The sequence below is a fragment of the Candida metapsilosis genome, assembly GCF_017655625.1.
Source record: "Candida metapsilosis strain BP57 chromosome Unknown scaffold1, whole genome shotgun sequence".
NCBI lineage: Eukaryota > Fungi > Ascomycota > Pichiomycetes > Serinales > Debaryomycetaceae > Lodderomyces > Lodderomyces metapsilosis.
This window is the reverse complement of record NW_027138159.1, coordinates 3,093,119-3,111,246: the sequence shown is the minus strand read 5'-3', so window position 1 is coordinate 3,111,246 and position 18,128 is coordinate 3,093,119. Positions and strand designations below refer to the sequence as shown.

The 18,128-nt window shown below is 38.6% G+C and overlaps 9 protein-coding genes across 9 annotated transcripts; 3 read left to right on the top strand and 6 right to left on the bottom strand. All coding sequences in view use genetic code 12, as the record gives it.

Annotated features, from left to right (window-relative positions):
- Window positions 1–138: 138 nt before the first annotated feature.
- MRR2 (Mrr2p) lies at window positions 139–2,697 on the top strand (the record flags this gene model as incomplete). The annotated part of the gene is made up of 1 exon (XM_067690108.1): window positions 139–2,697. One exon carries the CDS (start codon window positions 139–141, stop codon window positions 2,695–2,697), a length of 2,559 nt encoding a protein of 852 aa, XP_067551391.1.
- A 41-nt stretch (window positions 2,698–2,738) lies between these two features.
- Window positions 2,739–4,115, bottom strand: I9W82_001369 (uncharacterized protein; the record flags this gene model as incomplete). The annotated part of the gene is made up of 1 exon (XM_067690106.1): window positions 2,739–4,115. One exon carries the CDS (start codon window positions 4,113–4,115, stop codon window positions 2,739–2,741), a length of 1,377 nt encoding a protein of 458 aa, XP_067551390.1.
- A 205-nt stretch (window positions 4,116–4,320) lies between these two features.
- I9W82_001368 (uncharacterized protein) lies at window positions 4,321–5,301 on the bottom strand (the record flags this gene model as incomplete). The annotated part of the gene is made up of 1 exon (XM_067690105.1): window positions 4,321–5,301. One exon carries the CDS (start codon window positions 5,299–5,301, stop codon window positions 4,321–4,323), a length of 981 nt encoding a protein of 326 aa, XP_067551389.1.
- Window positions 5,302–5,474: 173 nt separating this feature from the next.
- On the top strand, window positions 5,475–7,262 carry KRS1 (lysine--tRNA ligase; the record flags this gene model as incomplete). The annotated part of the gene is made up of 1 exon (XM_067690104.1): window positions 5,475–7,262. The coding sequence occupies one exon, from the start codon at window positions 5,475–5,477 to the stop codon at window positions 7,260–7,262; it is 1,788 nt and encodes a 595-aa protein (XP_067551388.1).
- Window positions 7,263–7,318: 56 nt separating this feature from the next.
- Window positions 7,319–8,221, bottom strand: I9W82_001366 (tRNA methyltransferase; the record flags this gene model as incomplete). The annotated part of the gene is made up of 1 exon (XM_067690103.1): window positions 7,319–8,221. One exon carries the CDS (start codon window positions 8,219–8,221, stop codon window positions 7,319–7,321), a length of 903 nt encoding a protein of 300 aa, XP_067551387.1.
- A 122-nt stretch (window positions 8,222–8,343) lies between these two features.
- On the top strand, window positions 8,344–9,078 carry I9W82_001365 (mitochondrial 37S ribosomal protein uS10m; the record flags this gene model as incomplete). Its single annotated transcript, XM_067690102.1, has 1 exon — window positions 8,344–9,078. The coding sequence occupies one exon, from the start codon at window positions 8,344–8,346 to the stop codon at window positions 9,076–9,078; it is 735 nt and encodes a 244-aa protein (XP_067551386.1).
- Window positions 9,079–9,124: 46 nt separating this feature from the next.
- Window positions 9,125–9,808, bottom strand: I9W82_001364 (uncharacterized protein; the record flags this gene model as incomplete). The annotated part of the gene is made up of 2 exons (XM_067690101.1): window positions 9,125–9,735; window positions 9,793–9,808. The coding sequence occupies 2 exons, from the start codon at window positions 9,806–9,808 to the stop codon at window positions 9,125–9,127; spliced, it is 627 nt and encodes a 208-aa protein (XP_067551385.1).
- A 208-nt stretch (window positions 9,809–10,016) lies between these two features.
- Window positions 10,017–11,069, bottom strand: I9W82_001363 (uncharacterized protein; the record flags this gene model as incomplete). Its single annotated transcript, XM_067690100.1, has 1 exon — window positions 10,017–11,069. The coding sequence occupies one exon, from the start codon at window positions 11,067–11,069 to the stop codon at window positions 10,017–10,019; it is 1,053 nt and encodes a 350-aa protein (XP_067551384.1).
- A 672-nt stretch (window positions 11,070–11,741) lies between these two features.
- I9W82_001362 (POX1) lies at window positions 11,742–17,574 on the bottom strand (the record flags this gene model as incomplete). Its single annotated transcript, XM_067690099.1, has 3 exons — window positions 11,742–13,285; window positions 13,619–15,315; window positions 15,449–17,574. The coding sequence occupies 3 exons, from the start codon at window positions 17,572–17,574 to the stop codon at window positions 11,742–11,744; spliced, it is 5,367 nt and encodes a 1,788-aa protein (XP_067551383.1).
- Between the last annotated feature and the right edge of the window lie 554 nt (window positions 17,575–18,128).

Here is an 18,128-nt window from a genome sequence, read left to right as displayed (position 1 = left end):
AAAAAATTTAATCTCCGTCCAACAGAGAGAGAGAGAAAAAAAAAAACAAAAAACAGAGACAACCAACAACAAAAATATCCTTCTCCACAAAGCAATTAGAATTAACTTCAATATCTATCATCGGCACTACTGGCATTCATGCAAACGAGGAATAGAAAGGTTTTGAGTTGTGACAGGTGTCGCAGAAGAAAGATCAAATGTGATCGTTCGCATCCTTGTAAAACATGTCACCGATTGAAAAAGGATTGTCGTTACACTTTAGCATTGGAATCAATGGATATTTCCAAAGCTAAACATCGAAAAGAAGCTAGCGAACCGGTTGAGGTCACTGAATTTCCACCAATAAATTCAAATTATGCGCCTCCAGCTGCACGAGACGGAGAAATGAGACCATCAAGCTATGCCCTGCTACTGACACCAATGAGTTCCGAGTCGTACAGGAGAACAAGTGCTGCTCACTCAATCCCACAACAACCCCAAGCTGCAACTCATTCTGACACAAGCGAAACGGCGTTGCTCAGACAAAGGGTACAGGAATTAGAAAACCAATTAAGAGCTGAACAACTTTCGAAATGGAACCGACAAAATTCGGTTGCAGCCACAACATCGCCAAGAATGAGTACACCATCACCAGGCCAAACTAACTTTAACTACAGCTTTACAAATAATGAGCCGTTACCTTTATCACACAGACCATTTCCGTACATGCTCTTGATGAGACGTGAAGGAGGTTCGAAATTGTTGTACAATCTTTTGGCAAGAGATGGCAAGAAAGATGGACATTTGCTCACATCATCCCTTTTGCTTTCCGATCTCAATACAGCAAAAACCAGTGAGATCAAAGATAAGGCTCGAGTGGCACTTGGTGATTATTATATTCCACGACCAGGGGAGGAAACTTTGAATACTGATGAATTGAAAAAAAAAATCTCCTTGAATCATTATGGATTAAAGTTTGCTGCACCTCAAGTTGATTTGAGAGATCCCATCTCTTGCTATTTCAGCTTAATACCACCAGCGTGGGTGTGCAAGAAGTTGCTTGATCTTTACTTCAAAGAGCTTTACGTATATATGCCAATACTCGACGAGCAGTATTTTCGAAAATCGTTGAGTCGAGTTTTGGGACCACAAATTAATGACGATTATATCAACACGTTTCCGAATGTCAACTCATCTGATGATTTGGCAACCTTGGTGATCCATTTGATTGTACTTAGAATAACTTACTTGTCTTTGTGGGACTTGAATGGTAACAGCACATCGCCATTGAGCCAATATCCCGTCACTTATGATTCAGTCAGAGCAGCAGAGACTATCATGAAGGAATTTGATTTCACGTGTAATCAAAGTTTAACTGTGATACAGGCCGGACTCGTGACTCGATTCTACGTAATAGTTGCACCAGAAGGACGACTTACCGGAAAATTGGCACAGGTCAAACAAGGTACCATTACTCAACTTTGTTATGCCATGGGTCTAAACAGAGATCCATCTTGCTTTCAGGACCAATCGCCAAGAATGCAAAACTTGCGTCGAAAAATATGGCACTTTGTTGTTCGCATGGACACTGCTTGCTCTGCAGTCTATGGTACGCTTTTATGCACCGACACAAACACATGTGACTGCCCCTTACCCCAGTTTCTGGCTGAGTCTGCAAACTGTCATGATCTAAAGACTGAACTGATTGTTGTTGAAACTTTCCTTCAGTCGAATGATTTATACCAAATGTGTAGGAAATTGGCAGAATATCATTTGGTTGCTAGCGACGTTTTTCCAGTTGAGCAAGTGATTAGGGTACTTGATAGCTTGGAGAAACAATTAGCCACCATATGCGGCAACGTGAAACCATTGTTTATTCAGCATCAATCGGATAGCGCCTCCATTTTCAAAATACACGTGCACACGGAAGCGAAGCTCCTTATGGCATACACGTATTACTGCTTACACTTGTACTACGAAAGTCAGCATAATCACCTTTTGCTGTCAAAGTATTTTCTCAAAACAACTACCGTGTTGTTGCAAGACTTGGGTGACTTGAATATGCACATCTTCCTGAGTTCCAATTTACCTATTCATGTGTTGACTGTAGGTAGATTAACCGAGTTTTATTTACACTTTAGTTTAATGATATTCACGGGCATTCGCTTGAGGTTGAAGAGCTATATGCATCTAAAGTTTCCAAATGCAGGAAATGGTGAAAGAGATCTTGAACATGAAATACTCTACAAGTTGGAAAATCAGTTGATGTTGTACACCCACGCACAGTTGATCAAGCTTGGGGAATTGGCAAAGAAGTATAGATATTCGTTGATGTTGAGAGGAATACACATGATTACTATAAAGTTGTGTGATCAGTTTCAATACTTGTGCAACTCCAACGACCCGCAGACTGTTAGAGAAGCTGCAATCAAGTTGCCACTTGATGTTTTACAAAAATTTAGTCAAAAGCTTGAGGTTTACCAATTGCCAAAGACGAATGAAGTGTATGATTTCAGCGATGAAGGGTTGATTACTGAAATGAATAGACAAAATATGTGGGACCAGTTGAATGTCATTGAAACTGAAGAGACAGTAACTAGTGCATGGGTTGAAAAAACAAAGAAATTCAACAAGTTTGCCGAGGAGATGAAGCTTGGGTTTAACTACAATCTCGGTCTTGATCTAAATGCTAGTGGACTTAACCTCTTCTCAGGTTGAGAAAACGGCAATTTTTTTTTTTGTCTATGAAGTGATTCTATTTAACATGATTGGCCTCTTTTGCGCCAAATTCTATAAGCTGACAATATTAAAATACAACTAACCAATAATGAAAATGATGTAGCTGCAAAGTAAATGTGCAATCTCTCTACACCATTCCCATTCTGGCCAGCATCAGCAACTTTTCCATAAAATAATGAAAACATAATCGACCCCATTGCTGGAGCAACCATAAATGAGCCCCATGTAGAGCCCATAATGTCAATGCCCCACACCGATGCGACTAATGTGGGGTAGATAGTAAACATTCCTCCGTACGATACACCATTGAGCACAACATTGTTGAACCATTGACCACCAATACCACAAACCACTGAAGTAAGCAATAATGGCACCGAACTGTAACCTTTGGTTTCAAATAAATCACTCAACCCACCAAACACTAACCTAGCTATGGTCGAGGAAGTTGCAAGGACACTGACTTTATCTGAAAGATTAGATTCTGATTTGACTGGTTGTAAAATTGCAACAATGGAGCTCAAATTATTTTGATAACTTTCCATAGGTCCAATATTCATAATGAGTGAGATTAAAAGCACCCACGACGATACATCCTTCAAAAATGTAATAAATCTCTTTTTATGATTCGGAGGATCAATAGATCTAACTGATCTTTGAGGAGTCAAATCATCATGTAACAAAGGAGTCGACGCATCATCCACATCAGTTTCATCTAAATCAAAAATGACATCTTGTTCCACAAGAACAATAGAACTGGAAATAAAACTCAACACTCCAACTATCGCATATAACCATGCGAAAAACCGGAAAACTTTGACTAAATCCAACATATCACCACCATCCAACTTGTAAATCATTCTGAAATAATCCAATTTAAGTAATTGTGATCCAATCAATGCACTTAATCCATAACAAGTGACAGGCAAGGAGATTGCCAATCCTTTATGTTTAGGGAAAATTTTGGCACAAGTTAATAAACTTGAAAAATATAATGATGAGGTGGCTAAACCAATGAAGCAAAAAGTACAACAATATAATGCCAACTTGTTGCAACCAGTGCTTACCAAATAACTATTGAATGCATAACTAGGAACGAAAAACCACACCGATAAAAACGATAATATTGAAGGTCCATAACAATCAGATAAGTAACCCAAAGCAGGAAGACACAAGTACATCCCTCCAGCGGATAGCGAAGCTATCCAATTTATTTCAAGATATGAAAGTCCAATTACACTGTGGAAAGATGGGCCAAATAACGTAAATAGTAAGATTGAACCTGATACAAGACAGGAAAATAAGGCAACAGCAAATGCTGCTACTCGTAGGTTAGCAGCTGATATGTGCTGCGATAAATAGGACTTTATCAGGTATGAAACATTCTGGACCCACCTCATTTTTATTGACTTCAGTGAAGGTATGTGATTTCTGATAGAAAAATGCACAACTAAAAAAATCTGAGTCAGAGAAACTGTTTGGAGGCGGCTATATGCAGTATCAGATAATTTGTAGACCCTTTTTCCTTCAAAGGGCTACCTTTTAACTTACAGATTGGGCATCTACATCCAATTACATTCTCTAATCCACATTAGATCGTACTACCTATGAAGTCAACTTTCTATTTATAGCAAAACTCTTTTTCAACTTCTCATCACACTTTTTCAAAATATCATCAGCCAAAACATCAATCGAATGACTATAAAGCATATTGTTGAGTCTTGATGGTTCAACAGGTAACTTGAACTGTGATTTCCATTCATCGGTATCCAATTCTTTTTCCCCATTTTTAGCTCTTTCCAAATTCTCAACTTTTCTTTGATGTTTCCATTGTTGGATTTTACTTTGTTCTTTTGAATATTGTCTTTGATAATAGTTAAAGTTGTTTTGATCATAGTTGAATGAATCTACTTGTCCGTACAATGATTCCAACAAGTGAGAAGTGGAGTTGGAGTTTGATAACAAATTCACGATACTGTAATCAGATTCAGATATCGTTGCAGGTTTAGATGATGCCAAGTACAAGTTTACCAAAGCTTGACTTTGTACGTCAAGTTCCAATTCATCGAATATGTTCAAATATGAGATCTTGTTCTTTTCTAAATCTCTTGATTTCCATTTACCATCAACATATGCATTCATAAAACCAGTTGATAATCTGAGTGCTTTTAAATCTATTTCTTGGCCAATACTAGACATATCATGGATCAAGATGAAAATGTTTGGGTTTTGTAATTGTTGTTGTGCTACAGCTTCAACCAATTGACTGGTTACGAAATTACCAGAAAGGGTTGACTGGAACCAACCTTGGAATTCAACTCCATAGCCTAATTTTTTGTAATTTTCTAACAAATCCTTCTGGTACTGACTTCCACTTTTCGATTTAAAAGAACCTCCTTCGTATTGATCTGGATATGGGAATGGGAAAACATGAGTAATATCAACAACTTTTTCATCTTCAAACCCCAACAATGCACCCGAAAAAATGGATGGGTAATGTTCTGATGTGTGTCTAAGCAAAGACAATAACACAGATGATGATAGGGTGACAGTGTTAACCGTAGGTGGAGTGTACTTGTTTGGCATGATTTAGGTCTATATTCTTGTCTTATCTGCCTATTCCTTTGTTGATTGAAAAAATTTTTTTCTTTCCTTCAGGACGATGACTGAATAAAAAAAAAAAAAAAAATGAAAAATTAATTAGCAGATTTCACACCCATTGAAAGAAACCATTTTTACAAATACACTTACTCACAGTCATGTCTGAAGTTGATAAAGTTGCTGAACAAGTCCAAAAGACATACTTGGATGATGTCACTGGTGAACAAGTTTCCAAATCAGAGTTGAAAAAGAGACAAAAACAAAGAGCCATTGAAGCTAGAAAAGCTCAAAAAGCACCAGCTGCTGCTGCTGCTGCCAACACATCTTCCAAAAAGAAGAATGAGTTTGCTGATTTGAACCCAAACCAATTTCATGAGATTAGATCTCGTCAAATTGAAGAATTGAGAGAAAAGAGCAATGCTGATCCATCTGCTTTCAATCCTTATCCTCACAAGTTTGAAGTCACCAAGAGGTTACCTGAATTTGTCAAGGAATACGGTCACTTGAAAAGAGGTGAGTCATTAAAAGATGTCACCCTTCAAGTTAGTGGAAGAATCATGACCAAGAGAGAATCAGGATCAAAATTGAAATTCTACGTTTTGAAAGGTGATGGTATTGAAATACAAGTTATGGCTCAAGCTCAAGATGCTGAATCACCAGAAGCATTTGAAGAAATGCACGATATTTTGAAAAGAGGTGATATCATTGGTGTTACTGGATATCCAGGAAGAACCAACCCAGCTAAAGGTGGAGAGGGTGAATTATCAGTGTTTGCTCAAAAAGTTCAATTATTGACTCCATGTTTGCACATGTTGCCTACTGAACATTATGGTTTCAAAGATCAAGAAGCTAGATACAGAAAACGTTATTTGGACTTGATAATGAATGATTCAAGTAGAGAAAGATTTAGAGTTAGGTCTAAAATCATTCAATATATTAGAAAGTTTTTGGACCAACGTGATTTCGTTGAAGTTGAAACACCAATTTTGAATGTTATTGCCGGTGGTGCTACTGCTAAGCCATTCACTACTCATCACAATGACTTGAACATGGAGATGTTTATGAGAATCGCTCCAGAATTGTTTTTGAAGGAATTGGTTGTTGGTGGTATGGATAGAGTTTATGAAATTGGAAGACAATTTAGAAATGAAGGTATTGATATGACTCATAATCCTGAATTCACCACTTGTGAATTCTATCAAGCTTATGCTGATGTGTATGATTTGATGGATATGACTGAATTGATGTTTTCAGAAATGGTTAAAGAAATCACTGGTGATTATAAAATCACCTACCACCCAGAAGGACCTGAGGGAGAAGCCATGACTTTGGATTTCTCAAGACCATGGAAGAGAGTCAATATGATTGAGGAATTGGAAAAAGTTTACAATGTCAAATTCCCAACTGGTGATCAATTGCACACTGCTGAAACTGGTGAATTTTTGCAAAAAGTTTTGAAAGACAACAATTTAGAATGTTCACCTCCATTGACCAACGCTAGAATGTTGGACAAATTAGTTGGTGAATTAGAAGATGCATCAATCAACCCTACTTTTATCTTTGGTCACCCACAAATGATGTCTCCATTAGCCAAAAAGGATAGAAAAATTCCTGGATTATGTGAAAGATTCGAAGTGTTTGTTGCCACCAAGGAGATTTGTAACGCATACACTGAGTTGAATGATCCATTTGACCAAAGAGCCAGATTCGAGGAACAAGCTAGACAAAAAGCTCAAGGTGATGACGAAGCACAAATGATTGATGAAACCTTCTGTAATGCTTTGGAATATGGTTTGCCACCAACTGCTGGTTGGGGTTGTGGTATTGATCGTTTAGCTATGTTCTTGACCGATTCAAATACCATTAGAGAAGTGTTGTTGTTCCCAACATTGAAACCAGATGCATTGGTTTTGAAAGGTGAAGAACCTTTAAAGAACGAAGAATAGAGGAAGAAAAAGCTTTTTGTATAGTTTTAGATAGAGAATATTAATTTTATCTTATACTACTTTCTTGCTAGCTGTCCATTTCTCTTCATTTCGAGCGCTTTCTTATACGGTGGTGCAGTTGGTCTTTGAACTGGATCCAAAGTTACAGAATCCAGATCTAATGAGTACGTGGCATCAGAATCAATATCATTGATATCACCACACGCAACAAACTCCACAGTTAACCTCTCATCATCCTCTTCATTGTCAAACACATCCTCACTATGCTTGATGCCAGCGCCTGCGAAAAACTCATCCGTCAGTTGGTTCAAATCTAACTCTGGTACCCAGTTCGGTATAGGTTTGTACCCCAAACACACAATAAACGCCTCTAAACTTGTGCCTCTTGAACTACGAGGCTTGGCGCAATAAACTTTGGTGAAAAATCTCAGCAACTGCTCATACATTAAATCAATATCCCTACCACGGAAAATCTTGGCCACGAATGATCCACCTGGTTTCAATATGCATGTAGTTAATTGGAAAGCCGCCCATACAAGTTGATGTTGTACGTATTCATCTAGATCGTGTAATCCGGTAACATCTGGGGCTCCATCGCTGCATACAAAATCAGCCAATCCGTCATCATCATTCTCATCGCCTTTAAAGCAGTCCATGATATCTTGCAATGTTTTTGGATGGGTTATATCAGCTTGCAACGTAGTGACATGATCTATAGGAGTCATTGGCTGTAAGTCAACAGCTACTATTCTGGCGTCTGGATTAGAGCTGAGTTTATGACTGAGTACTTGAGACCATGAACCTGGAGCTGCACAAAGGTCAACAACACGAGTGATGTTGCTTAGTAGGTTGAATTGCTGGTCTAGTTGGAGTAACTTATATGCTGATCTAGCTCTATAGCCATCTTCTTTAGCTCGTCGATAGTACAAGTCTCGTTTGTCCTTGCTTGTTTTCCCCATTATCCTAGCTACGACGACATCACATTTTTCAATGGGAAATATTTTTGCAATCACAGAAAAGGAAAACAAAAAAAAAAAATTTTCAACAGGACTAACTACGACAGAGTTTCCCACCCATTACGATGTTAAATCCATATAGGCTACAGAATAGCATACGATCATTCACCACTAGATCTATAGTGTCGCAAAAATTCCTCACACCAAATGAATTAATCTCCAAGACCAAACAAGAACAACTTGAAAATCAGCAATTTCAATCGCAATTGCGTCAAAACCAATCACCATATTCCCCCAAGACTTTAACTTCCCATACCACATACCAAGAAAACCACAAACGTCCTATCCCGCTTAATGTAGAGCTTTTACAATATAAACCATTGAGATTGCCACAAACACACGGCGATGAAGTAGCCACTTTGAAGTTACGTGGGTACAACGATGATGATTTGATTCGTATGGGTGAATTTGCCTTGAGGTCAGCTTATTACTTAGGAATACCCATGTCGAAATTGACGTCACTCAAGACGGAAAAGAGATTGTATACGGTGATCAAATCGCCTTTTGCTCAAGCCAAGACTAAGCAGAATTTCCATCGTGTCACTTATAATAAACAGTTGGTGGCTTATGATGCTAATCCAGAAGTGGTTGATTTATGGTTGAGTTATGTGAATAGGTACAAGTTGCAGACTGTTGATATGAAGGCTACTGTTGTAGCGAGAGAAGGGCTCGATTATAATGAAGAGTTGTCGAAATTGAAGGATTTTGAATTCCCTCAAGCTTATGAAGGATTGGAAGATCCTGTTGCTCAAAAAGTTAAGGAATTGTTACAATCTGATGAGTTTAAGAAAACTTTATAAGTTGTTAAGTTCTTGTATATATATATCTAATTAAGAGAGAGTGCCCTTACCCATAAATATCCCATCCTTCTTCTGCTTCTTCTTCTGAATCTTCCTCCCTAGCCTTTCTAATCTCCTCTTCAATACGTTTCCTTCTATTTTCTTCAACTTCCAACACATTGGTTCTACACATGGGACAAGTCGAATTTGTCATTAACCACGGTCCAATACATTCCAAATCAAAGAAATGTTTCGAGTTTTTAATTCCACATGGTAATTTTACAATCAATGGATACCTGTCATCTTTAAACTTATTGGTACATATGGGGCAAAACTCTTCATCTGGTAACTGAGACACAGGTACTCGCTCCAAAGTATCAAGGAATTCCAGATTGACTCCCTTTTGTTTAGGATTAGAATCCAAAATATCCAATAATGAATCAGCAATATCGGAATTTTCCATACTTCGCAATTGATTCAAAGCAGTTGATAAAGATTCAAGAGACGTAGCAGACTCCGTGAAACGGCCACCATCTAATGATCCTAGAGTATTATCGTTGTCATGGTTTGTTCGATGAGAGTGGATAAATGAGTCAATGATGCCACTCAATGTTTCATGATTCCTGCCTCGCCGTTGACTATCTTGTAGTGGTTGTGCACGTGTGATATTGTGATCCTCTTAGTCAATGTTAGTATAAGGAAATCAAACATCTCGGCCGTTCTCCTTCTACGTACCGTCGTATGTAGACATTGGTTAATGCTGCAAAAATGGCGCTGTCCTTGAGAGGTTTTTTTTTTTTTTGTTCTTGACGGCAAAAATCCAGACGGAGGCGGTGAAGATCTTTTAGTCAACGTAAAGGTTTTGATATCACACCTCAAAATCAGAGGTTATCTATTATATGCTATATCTTGTATCAGTTATATACATCACTCACCAGGATCATGCTTTCACTACGAGGTTACTGACCGTGATACTCTTTACTATTCTCTTCTTCCTCTTCCTCTTCCAGTGCCTCTTCCCTCAATTCACTATTATTGGCATGATAATGACTGAAATAATCAACGTGCTTAACACCACCTACACTACTAAGAAATAATGGTGTCATGGGCGGATCTTCAATTGGAGTTTGGACAGGATTCAATACTGGTGAGTCATCTCCTCTAGTTGCTTTATAGATGGTCCCAGCGCCAGGTCCAGTCCTATGCACAATATACTGTGGTTGCGAATGCAGTAGCAGCTGCTGCAGCAGTGACAAAATCAGTGTTTGTGAATTAGATCTATTTTTCATTACATTAGTGGTGGTGCTTGAACTGGGTGGTGTTTGAGACGATAACCAAAATCGCGAAGGTGATCCGCCTAGTGATACAGGATCTAGATTTGGTGAGTTTGGAATAGTTCCCGGAGTCGATAGCAGTACACTGTTGGTGGTGTTGGTGGCGGCGTTGTTGGATGTTATAGTCAAAGTTTGGAAACCTGCACTATCGGGTAAACTTAGGCTAGGAAGCTGCTGCAGTACTTGATAAGAGTGATGCTGCTGCTGCTGCTGTTGGGCTGGTGGGGATGTAGTGTTGGCTCTTTGGTAAGGCTGTAGTCTCTGTAAATTTGAATACGAAGTAGTACGCGTATTCTTTGGCACGGATGCAGTCAGCTGCTGTTGTTCGTTGTACTTCAACGAAACGTCCTGGTTCAATGAAAGTAATGATATTGTTGATGATGATGGTATTAGCTTCCCATCTAAATCTTTTCCCACCGAGCTCGCCAAAAGTTGTGGCTCTGGGTGATCTAAATACTGTGTATTTGACGCCTTTTCTTCGTCCAAAACTTCATTTATGCACAACATATGATAATCTGAATTATGTTTCTGATGCAGATACTTGGTAGAGGGGCCTGATTGTTGTTGCTGCAGCAGCAGTTGTGTTGTTGAAGATAATGTGAAATTTTTCTCTCCTGCTAAACTAGATGAAAGCAAAGATCGTCTTTGTTGGCGTGCTACATCAATATGACTACTCATAGTCAAAGACCTTTTAGTATTCTTCAGTTGGAAGTTTTTCTTTTCTAGGAGGTTTGATGATTACTTCTTATATATTCATAAGTGTCAACCGCCTCGTTCCTTTAAAAAATGTAAGTTTATTATATGTTAATGAGGAATAAAAAATTTTGTTGAGAGATTATAACACACACTGATAAGAGAAATAAAAAAATTTTCTCTCTTTCACACACACACACACAAAAATTATATTATCAATAGTATTATTATTATTATTATTATTATTACAACTTCATTTAATGTAACGTTGTTCTATTGATTAGACCCACAACAACAGTAGCTTAAATCATACAACCTTCTATAATTGTTGGCTTTTCACTAAATATTTTTTTTGGTCATTGATTTTAGCATTTTATCATAAAATAGGAGAGGCACTTTACACAATAGATGGATGATGGGTTTACGATAAAAAAAAAAAAACCACATCTTATATGCAGTATATAAACGCTACCACCCCAAGTGGGGATATACCTTTTTGCAATAACTTATATGTAACCCCTATTGAGTTTTCCAACAAAGCTGAGCCTTCATATATCATACAACATATATTTATCTATAGTATCTATTAAAAAGGGGCAGTGACCGACTCTTCCAACAAAAAAAAAAAAAACTCAACAAATACCTCTTACACCAGTCTTAATGCAACCCTTCATCATTGGGATCTATTTTAAACACTTTATCTGGGTTCAATATCCTATTTGGATCCAAAGCCATCTTTATCTTTCTCATCATATCAATGGTATCTTCACCCAACTCCAACTCTAAAAATTTACGCTTGGAGTTCCCAATACCATGCTCACCAGTAGCGGTTCCATCATTAGCAATACCCAACTCAACCATCTTGTTGACCATCTTCTCTGCCTCGTCTCGTTGCTCCAGCTTGTAAAAGATACTTGCATGGAAGTTACCATCTCCTGCATGAGCAACAATTGTGGATTTGAAAGGCGAATCTTCAATCCAATTGTTGATTATTGTTAAAACGTGGGATAATTTTGATAATGGGACCGCAATGTCAGTAGGCCACATCTTGACATCCTCATCAATTTCACTACGACTCCAATTTGTCATTGCATAAAGAGCATTCTTCCTAGCTGAAAATAATTCCTCTTGTTCTTGTTTGTTCTTGGCAAACTTAAAGCTAGCTGCTTCATTTTGTTTTGTTATTGCTTGAAGGACTTTAACACTTTCCTTAACTACCGTATCATTAATTCCACCAAGTTTGAAGAAAATGGTGGGTGCTTCCAACATTGGCTTGCTGGTATATTCACCATAATTTAAACAATGAACCATATTTGCATCAAGTAGCTCAATCGCTGTGGGTTGGATTCCCAGACGGAAGACTTGGGCTACTGTTTTAGTAGCATGTGAAATCAGAGGGAATTGTACCACAACAACAGTTTCACTTTTCGGTTTAGGGTACACTTTGACAACGGCTTCAGTCACAATCCCCAAGGTGCCTTCACTTCCAACAAACAAACTTGTCAAATTATACCCAGCCGAAGTCTTTCTTGGTCTTTGACGAGTCTTTACCACTGTTCCATCTGCCAACACCGCAGTTACCGAAATCACATTTGCAGTCATTGCTCCATATCTTGACGCATTCACACCAGATGCGTTTGTGGCGATCATTCCCGACATCAACCCCTGGGGCCCACAATCAGTACCAAACATTAATCCATGTGGTTCCAAATCTTCATTCAACCTTTGCCAGTTAACACCACACTGAACCTCCACGTCCAAGTCATTATCGTTAATTGCTAATACTTTGTTCATACGCGAGGTATCAATAACTATACCATGACGAGTGGAGTGGAAATTACCTTCAATACTGGTACCTCCTGAGAATGGAACTACTGGTACATGCTCCCTATTGCAAATCTTCAACGCTTGTGATACTTGCTCAGTTGAATTTGGATATATCACATACTGCGGTACTTCACCTTTTCTAGGTTGATGAGTGGTGAATTCATTACTGGTATGATGTTCAATCTCAGGTTTACTGCTAACAACTTCAACGCCAAGACTGGAAATCTCTGGAATAACGGATGAGACATTTGTACAATACTTTGGAGGTTCAAGTGACTTTAGCTTTGTTGTTGACGAATTGGGAAAGAAGTTTAATGGTGGGTTGTTCAACACTTGATACTGGCCGTATTTGTATGCACCATACGATACTAAGACTGTACTCGTGAGCCCAAATGTGATTGATTTCAACGGTAGTCTCTTCCACGACATTTTCACTACCAAAAATAAGCCACGCCTGAGAAGTTTGAAGCTGTTGTTTTTTTGGGTGGACGAACGCTATGTGGATACCGAAAATTTTCAGATCCAATTTTGGACCCAGCTGCCTAAACAGGAAAAAGTCCCGCGCTTTATAATTTACCCCATAAAATTGACTCACGTCCAAATCATGCATTTCAAATCATATTCATATTCATATATTATATCTATTAAAGGTCCAATAAATAAGTTGCAGCATGGCTTTTTTCCTCATTCATTCTATTAATATTCACCAGCATCAGTTGGATCAATCTTGAAGATCTTATCCGGATTTAAAATCCTATTTGGATCCAACGCCAACTTAATCTTCCTCATCATATCAATAGTATCCTCACCCAACTCCAATTGCAAAAACCGTCTTTTCGCATTACCAACACCGTGTTCACCCGTAGCAGTCCCATCATTATCAATTCCCAACTGAATCATTCGATTCACAATTGCCTCTACTTCAGCTCTTTGTTCAACTTTGTAGAAAATATCAGCATGGAAATTCCCATCTCCTGCATGAGCTAGGATGATGGATTCAAAAGGCGAGTTTTTGATCCAATCGTTAATTTGATCCAATACATGAGATAAGCGAGATAATGGTACAGCAATATCAGTGACCCATATTCTTACATCTTCGTCAATTTCATTACGACCCCAATTAATCATAGCATAGAACGCATTTTTCCTGGCTGAAAAGAGCTCTTCTTGCTCTTCTTTGTTTTTGGCAAATTTAAAATTGGAAGCTTTGTTTGCTTGAGTAATGGACTTCAAAATCTTGACATTTTCTTTGACTACTGTATCGTTAATTCCACCCAATTTGAAGAAAATCGTTGGCTCTTCCAACATCTTTTCACTAGTAAAATCTCCATAGTTTAAACAGTGCATCATATCGGCATCAAGTAACTCAATCGCTGTGGGTTGGATTCCCAGACGGAACACTTGAGCTACTGTCTTCGTTGCGTGCGATATCAGTGGGAATTGTACCACAACAACAGTTTCACTTTTCGGTTTAGGGTACACTTTAACCACGGCTTCAGTCACAATCCCCAAGGTGCCTTCACTTCCAACAAACAAACTTGTCAAATTATACCCAGCCGAAGTCTTTCTTGGTCTTTGACGAGTCTTTACCACTGTTCCATCTGCCAACACCGCAGTTACCGAAATCACATTTGCAGTCATTGCTCCATATCTTGACGCGTTGATTCCTGAAGCATTTGTTCCAATCATACCAGAAATCAACCCCAGCGGTCCACAATCGGTACCAAACATTAACCCATATGGATCCAAATCCTCATTTAATTTCTGCCAATTCACACCACACTGAACGACCACATCCAAATCATCGTCATTCACAGCTAATACTTTGTTCATACGAGACGTGTCAACAACAATACCTCTTCGTGTCGAATGGAAATGCCCTTCGAGACTAGTGCCTCCTGAAAATGGCACCACCGGTACCTTCTCTCTATTACAGATGCGTAACACTTGAGACACTTGCTCAGTTGAAGTTGGATAAACAACGTATAACGGTACTTCATTTTCCAATGGCTTATGTGTCGTAAATTCGTTTCCCGTATGATGCTCAATATCAGCTTTAGTGTTGACCACATCAATACCCAATTTGGTGATTTCTGGAATCACTCGCGATATGTCCTGACAGTAGACTGGTGGCTGAAGCGAAGATAATTTTGTTGTTGATGATTTTGGAAATGAGTGAAGTGGAGGATTGGTCAATACTTCGTAGCGACCATATTTGTAGGCGACATATGACACGATCGCGGTACTCGTAATACCTGCTAAGATAGGTCGCAACGGTAGTCTTGTTCTCCACGACATAAGTTGGGTTATAACTGCAGCACGTTTTGATAAGGCCCTCTTTAATCTCGTGATGAAAAATTGATGCAAAAGTTTATCGCGCAGAATAGCCACAGTGAATTTATCGCTAGCCAATCAAAGTCGAGTTAGGCCATTCTGGGCATACAAATGTTCTACAATCTCCTTTATTCTAGTACGCTATCAAGAGAGTCTGTGGCGAGATATATAAAAGTATACTTACTGTACTTATTTACTTGGACAAGATCTCGCCAGTTTCAACGGTCTTTTCAAACCTCTCTCTTTCGTCAATTGATGGACGGTTCAACATAGCTTCTAAAGCAGCTGAGTATGGTGCTTTGTCTTTTGCAGGTGGGTTCAATTGTTTAACCAAGTCAAAGTAGTTTTCATAGATATCACCATCGTATCTACCGATTGCAGCATTGATCATCATATCAGACATTTGGAATGAATCGGTTAATCCAACGACATTAGGTCTAACTTGTTTACACAAGTTTGGAATGACAACCTTAACTAAGTCAGTAATGGCATTAGTGGAAGCGACATTGAAAGTTAAAAAGATACCAGAAAACTTTTCCAAGACAATAGTGGCAGCATATACTCTACCCAAATCGTACAAGTATGGTTTCAAGCTTTCATCGTCATGGGTATCAACTCTTCTAACAAACTCGCTTAACAGGTAGTGATGGGCTTTCAATTTGGAAAGATTGACCAAATCGGCACCAACGAAATCAAAGTTTTCCTTTCTAACAATCTTAGCGGTTTCATAACCTAATCTGATAATCGCAACTTCCAAAGATTTAATGAACTTGTTAAGGTCAGTGATGTCCTTAGCATTATCTAAAACAACTTTACTAGCTCCAGAGCCAGTGTACTCTTTCAATTGGTTCAAGAAGTGCAAAGATCCCTTCACGGCCTTGCCTTTATCTTCAAGAGCAAGGATATGCTTAATTAATGTCTTACTTGTGTTCATTGCCAAGACATTGTTATCACCTTCCCAAGTACATTGGACAGCCCAATCATTATAAGCTTTTCCGAAACCATTGTAAGCAGAATAACCATGTCCACCACATGCTTGTCTACATTGGTCAATACCTTCAGCAGCTAACCAAGTAGCGGTAGATTTCAATGAACCAGAGTCAACAAACAATGACTTCATACCTTCAATAGACTTGAAGATACCTTTTTGGTCATTAGAGGCAACTGCTTTGTCTAATACATCTAAAGTCTCTTCAATGGTTCTTTCGACTTTCAAGGCACCTGCTGATATAACGTAAGCAGCGGCCAAGTAAGGGAATAATCTTTTTTGGTGTAATGGGTAATCTAATAATTGAGTTTCCAAAGCTTCTTCATCATTTGGATCAACGTTGTCTCCTTTGAATTGTCTTCTTCCAATGGCATATCTTAAAGCAATTGTGGAAACTCTAGCCAAGACTCTATAAGAATCCATAACCATTTGCACTCTTCCTCCCAACAAAGCGGAATAAGATAATTGTTCCAATGGTGGCAAAACAACTTCACCTTCTCTTGAAACTTTACAGAATTTTTGCAACATAAAGAATCTTGGGATTCTAACTGAAGAGAATTGGATCCAACCGTTATCGACGCCATCTCTTCCCATTTTGGCACCAATGTCACCAACAGTGACACCTGGCATCAAGTCATGGTTTGAGTCTCTCAATGGAACGACAAAAGTCTTGACACCATAATCTTTTCCATCAACGACTAACCTAGCGTAAACGGAACAGTGGGTAGCGGAGTGAGCAGCACCACCAATCCACCATTTTGTGGCACCAATGTGTGGGGTATTGATGATGAACTCGTCATTTGCTTTATCAAAAGTGGCAGTAGTCTCGATACCAGCAACATTAGAACCATGGGCCAATTCAGTCATACCGAAACAACCATAAATACCTCTAATATGTTCAGTGTGTTTATCTTGAATCCAGTATTTAAATTGATCAGCAGTACCATTTCCTTTGATACATGAACGGAACAAACCCAAACTGACAAAGATTCTCGTATTAAGACCAGCATCAAAAACACTAACTAATGAAAATCTTCTTTCGAATTCATCGTTAGAGTCAGTTTCAGTGTATCTAGCAATTCGGTTGATTTTAGCAGCGGTAATCTCTCTCATTTGAGCTTTGGTGAAGTCATAGTATGAACCATCAACCCGCAAGATTGGGTCTCTTTCCATTTGTTGAATCAAGGTTTTAACTAATTCACCTCTTTGCTTGGAACCTTCCAAAAAATATTGCATAGCTTGAGGATTAAACTTCTGAGCATCTCTTTCTGTTTGGATAGAAATCCTTGGATCTGGGCCTTTGCTCAAGCTGACGTTCTTGGTAGTAACTGGAATATTCATATTGTTCTAGGCGGTGGATAACGAAATATTGATACTTGAAAGTGGTGTGTGGAAACGGCTTCTCGAAGTAGCTAAGGATAGGTTTAACGATCTTATATGTATGATAAGGTGCAACAGTGAATACGGTGCTGAGCCTAGGGAGGAAAGTGGACATTTTAAATCAAACTTGTAAAATATTTTAACCCCCTATTTATTCTGAAGATCTTTGAGCGGGTGAAACGTTTTCGGAAACTACCCGAGCGGAGAGGGGTAAATCAAATGGTAGCCATGTTGGACAGGCAACCTGTTCTTGAAGGAAAACAAAGTCTGTTAGTGTTGTTGATCGTTTAATTATGATGACAACGATGACATGAACGACACCCCGTCGCTCGTAAACAGAGCTTTAATGCACCGTTAGATCTAAATCCAGTCATAACTGCCGTTGCCATCATTTTAAAGTCATTTGTTTGATGTGGAGTAAAAATATTGAATTAAGCTTTTCATGTCGGCAATAACTTCCGAGATCTCAAACATATGCACAAAATGCGGGGTCTTTAGACTACGCAGCACCGTTT